Here is a 4,469-nt window from a genome sequence, read left to right as displayed (position 1 = left end):
AATGCCAGAGGAATGCATTTTTACCACAGTTTTTTAAAAAAATGAAGTACTGAACATGCTACAACATAGATAAATCTAGGAAAGATTATAACCTCAGAATGGTATTCACTGACGACATCCCCCCCCACTTTCAAACTGTCTCACCTCACACCCTTTCCCCATTTTATTTTCCTTGTAACATTTACCACTATCAGAAGCTGCCTTATTTATGTTCGCATTATATTCCCTCATTACTCTATGTTCTGTAAACAACAGAGACATGGTGCTTTGTTAAGTTATAACTTAGCACTTAGAACAATACCTATCATAGAGTAGGTGTTCTATAAATCTTTGTTGAATTAATAAGTAAATATTATCATTGGGATAGGAAGTATGAGTTTCTGTGAGGAAGGCAGGAGGGGCAGATTTGTGTGGTGTTAGGGGCTTTATTTAGGTCCTTGCAGGAAATGACATGCCAGTTCTAAAGAATAAAGATGAAAAAAAGTGGGAGGATTCCAGATAGAAGGGATCAACTGAGGCAACTGAAGGGAGTTCATTATCTCAGTTATATAAAGGGAACGATGAGAAAGGAGTCAGTACTATTCCAGGTCATGAAGGACCTTCCTTGCAAGCCATGACATTAAAACTGCCAACTGATAACTTTCTGTTCTTTCCATCTAGGTGGCCCACAAACTGTTTAATAGCTTGAAATAAATGTGCATTCTCAATCACTGCAGCCTTCATCACGGGGCATCAGGATATTTCCTTGTGGTTTTGAACATGCATTTGTTTTCTAATTTGTATAACCGTAAGTTCATGTGAATCTCATGGATTTTGGCTTTAGGCAAGTAGCATCTGTATAACTGATTGCATTTTAATAAAAATCCTATGATCTGCAGACCTGCCTCATGTCCTTTTTTCAAAATTTAGTGTTTATTTTTTCCCCAGTGCAGAAATACTTACTTTTTTTTTTCTTTTTCTTGCAGTGCTAGGCTTTTAAACTCAGTGCTTTTTACATGCTAGGCAAGTGCTCTGCTAGCAAGCTACCTCCCTAATTTAGATTTTTTTTTTTTTTTTGAGATTGAACCCAGGGGCAGTTAACCACTAAGCCACATCACCAACCCTTTTATATATTTTATTTATTTATTATTTTTTTATATTTATTTTTTAGGTGTAGATGGACACAACACAATGCCTTTATTTTATTTTTTTATGTGGTGCTGAGGATCCAACCCGGGTCCTGTCCGTGCTAGGCGAGCGCTCTACCGCTGAGCCACAATCCCAGCCTCTATATATTTTATTTAGAAACAGGTCTTGCTGAGTTGCTTAGAGCCTTGCTAAGTTGCTAAGGCTGGCTTTGAACTTGTAATCCTCCTGCCTCAGCCTCCCATGCTGCTGAGAGTACAGGTGTGCACCACCACACCTGCAGAATTTTTTTTTTTTTAATTTTTAACTACATTAAAAGAGAATAATCAACCCTCATGTACCCATCACCTGCCATGTATCTCCTTAGTGATACTTTGTCACAAATAGTAATTGCTCAATATTAAAATTCTTGTTCATACAAAAGTTTCTCTTATCTCAAATCTTTTGAGAGCTTTTTGTTTTGTTTTTTGGTACTGGGGACAGAACTGAGGGGTGCTCGGCCATGAGCCACATCCCTAGCCCTTTTCTTTTTCATTTTAAAACAGGGTCTCATTAAGTTGCTTAGGGCCTTGGTGAGTTGCTGAGGCTAGCTTTGAACTTGTAATCCTCTTCCCTCAGCCTCCTGAGTTGTGGGCGTCACTGCCACCTGGATTTTGATAGCATTTTGGTTTTAGTGTCTAACGAGGCTACTTTTTTTTTTTTTAAGAGAATTTTTTTAATATTTTAATATTTTAATATTTTTTAATATTTCTGTTTTCGGCGGACACAACATCTTTGTATGTGGTGCTGAGGATCGAACCCAGGCCGCACGCATGCCAGGCGAGCACGCTACTGCTTGAGCCACATCCCCAGCCCTAACAAGGCTACTTTTAAAAAAAATTTTTTAGTTGTCAATGGACCTTTATTTTATTTATTTATATGTGGTGCTGAGAATTAAACCAAGTGCTCTCACATGCTAGGCAATTGATCTACCACTGAGCCACAACCCCAGCCCCACAAGGTTACTTTTAAAACAAAATCTTTTTCAGTTGGCTGTAGTACCACATTCCCATAATCCAGCTATTTGGAAAGCTGAAATAGGATTGCAAGTTCAAGGCTAGCCTGGGCAACTTAGTAAGACCCTGTTTCAAAAAAATAAAAAGGGCTGTAGATGTAGCTCAGTGGTAGAACACCCTTGGGTTCATTCCCTAGCACTTAACAAGGAGAGTAAAGAGGTTATGGGAGGAGGGTTACTGGCATCCAATTGGATGAGAAAAGGCACCTGGGTTAATTGGAAAAGGACAAAACCCTGTGGTATTGATAGGAACTAAAAATAATAGATTTATTTAGTGAATAAATACAGATGCAAGTATGTGTATATGTAGGGAATATATAGATTCCTTATCTCTGTCCACAAAAAGGGCTTCATTCTCCAATAAAAGGAACCAAGGCTTTTTGGAAGAATGGGTGAACCGGTGATTCCAGGGCTGAGACAAGGAAAGTACAAATGAATATTTTGTTCCAGGAAGAAGGAAGTGCTAGAATAGGGTGGGGTCTGTCAAAGGTACACAGAAACCATTAGCCAAATCTAGACAGTATGAGCATCAAATATACAAAGATTACTGGATTATAACCTGTTGAAGAAAAGTCCATTGATCCATAAATATGCAAATAATTAAATTGGTTGTAAGTTTTGGTGTGGAAGGGGATACTAATGAATTATAAAAGGAGAAAGTAAACTGGAGAAACCTGGCAAATAGCTTACATGAAAGCTGACAAAGGTCATTCTACAAAATTGGGCATTTTACAAAATAATCCTTAACTTTTGTCAAGGTTTTGAAGGTAAAGAAAAAACTGAAGAACTATTAGATTCAAAGAGATAAAATGATAATGCAAGTGAATCTGAACTGAATCCTTTTGTTTTTAAGGACAGTTTTGGGACAACTGAATATTGGATGGCAGTGAGTATGTTAAAGTTTTAATTATTACAAATTAAAAAACCCTCAGGCACAGTGGTGTACACCTGTAATCCCAATATCTCAGGAAGCTGAAGCAGGAAGATCACAAGCTTGAGGCCAGCCTAGACAAATTAGTGAGCTCCTACCTCAAAATAAAAATTAAAAAGGGCTAGGGAGGCCAGGTGTGGTGGTGCACACCTGTAATCCCAGCAGCTCAGGAGGCAGAGGCAGGAGGATGGCAATGCAAGTTCGAAGCCAGCCTCAGTAATTTAGTGATACCCAACACAAAACAGAAAATAAAAAGGGGTGGGGATGTAGCTCAGTGGTGGTGTCGCTCTGGGAGTAATCCCCAGTACTGAGCAAAAAGAAAAAATGATAAAAGAAGTTTTGCAGGGGCTGGGGTTGTAGCTCAGTGGTGGAGCGCTTGCCTAGAATGTGTGAGGCACTGGGTTCAATTCTCAGCACCACATATAAATAACTAAAATAAAGATACATTGACAAAAAATATAAAAAATATTTTTTTTTAAAAAAATGAAGTTTTGTGCTGGGGATGTGGCTCAAGTGGTAGCGCGCTCACCTGGCATGCGTGCGGCCCGGGTTCGATCCTCAGCACCACATACAAACAAAACAAAACAAAGATGTTGTGTCCGCCGATAACTAAAAAATAAAATATTAAAATAAAAAAAATAAATAAATAAAAATAAAATAAAAAATGAAGTTTTGCAGAAAAAAGAAACTTAAGATACCAAATGGAAACTTATTTATACGAAGGAATATACGGTCTCAGAAATAGCAAATATATGGGTAAACATAATAGATATTAGATCTTATTATTTATTTTTGGTACCAGGGATTGAACCCAGGGGTGTTTAACCACTAAGCCATATCCCCAGCCCTTTTTATTTTTTATTTTGAGACAGGGTCTTGCTAAGTTGCATAAGGGCACTGCTAAATTGCTGAGGCTAGCTTTGAATCTGAGATCCTCTCTCAGCCTCCTGAGTTGCTGGGATTACAGGTATGTGCCACCATACCCAGCTGGATCTTATTTTGCTGGGGTTGTAACTCAGTGGTAGAGTACTTGCCTGGCACATGTAAGGCACTTGGGTTTGATCCTCAGCACCACATAAAAATAAATAAAATAAAAATATTGTGTCCATCTACAACTAAAAAAAATATTTTAAAAAAACCCCAAACAGCTAACATGGTTGGGCATGTTGTCTACAGGTCAGTCAATTCTGCAATATGGGAGGCTAAGACAGGAGGATCAGAAGATGGAGGCCAGCCTCAGCAACTTAGTGAGACCCTATCTCTAAATAATAAATAAAATAAAATAAATAAAGATTCAGTGGTAGATGCTTTGCCTGGCATGCAGGAGGCCCTGTGTTCAATCCCCAGAACCAAAGAAAA

General features: G+C 38.3%; 1 protein-coding gene across 2 annotated transcripts in view; it reads left to right on the top strand.

Annotated features, from left to right (window-relative positions):
• Positions 1-877, top strand: part of LOC107141806 (cytochrome b-c1 complex subunit 6, mitochondrial) — a 9,606-nt gene extending 8,729 nt beyond the window's left edge. For both annotated transcript variants that reach the window (XM_015485047.2, XM_015485048.2), the window contains one exon: positions 661-877. In XM_015485047.2, the coding sequence (XP_015340533.1) occupies positions 661-693 (33 nt within the window). In that variant the 3' untranslated portion in view covers positions 694-877. The remainder of the gene's footprint in view (positions 1-660) is intronic.
• The last annotated feature ends 3,592 nt before the right edge of the window (positions 878-4,469 follow it).

The sequence above is a fragment of the Marmota marmota genome, unplaced genomic scaffold (assembly GCF_001458135.2).
Source record: "Marmota marmota marmota unplaced genomic scaffold, marMar, whole genome shotgun sequence".
Taxonomy (NCBI): domain Eukaryota; kingdom Metazoa; phylum Chordata; class Mammalia; order Rodentia; family Sciuridae; genus Marmota; species Marmota marmota.
This window is presented reverse-complemented; position numbering and strand designations above follow the sequence as displayed.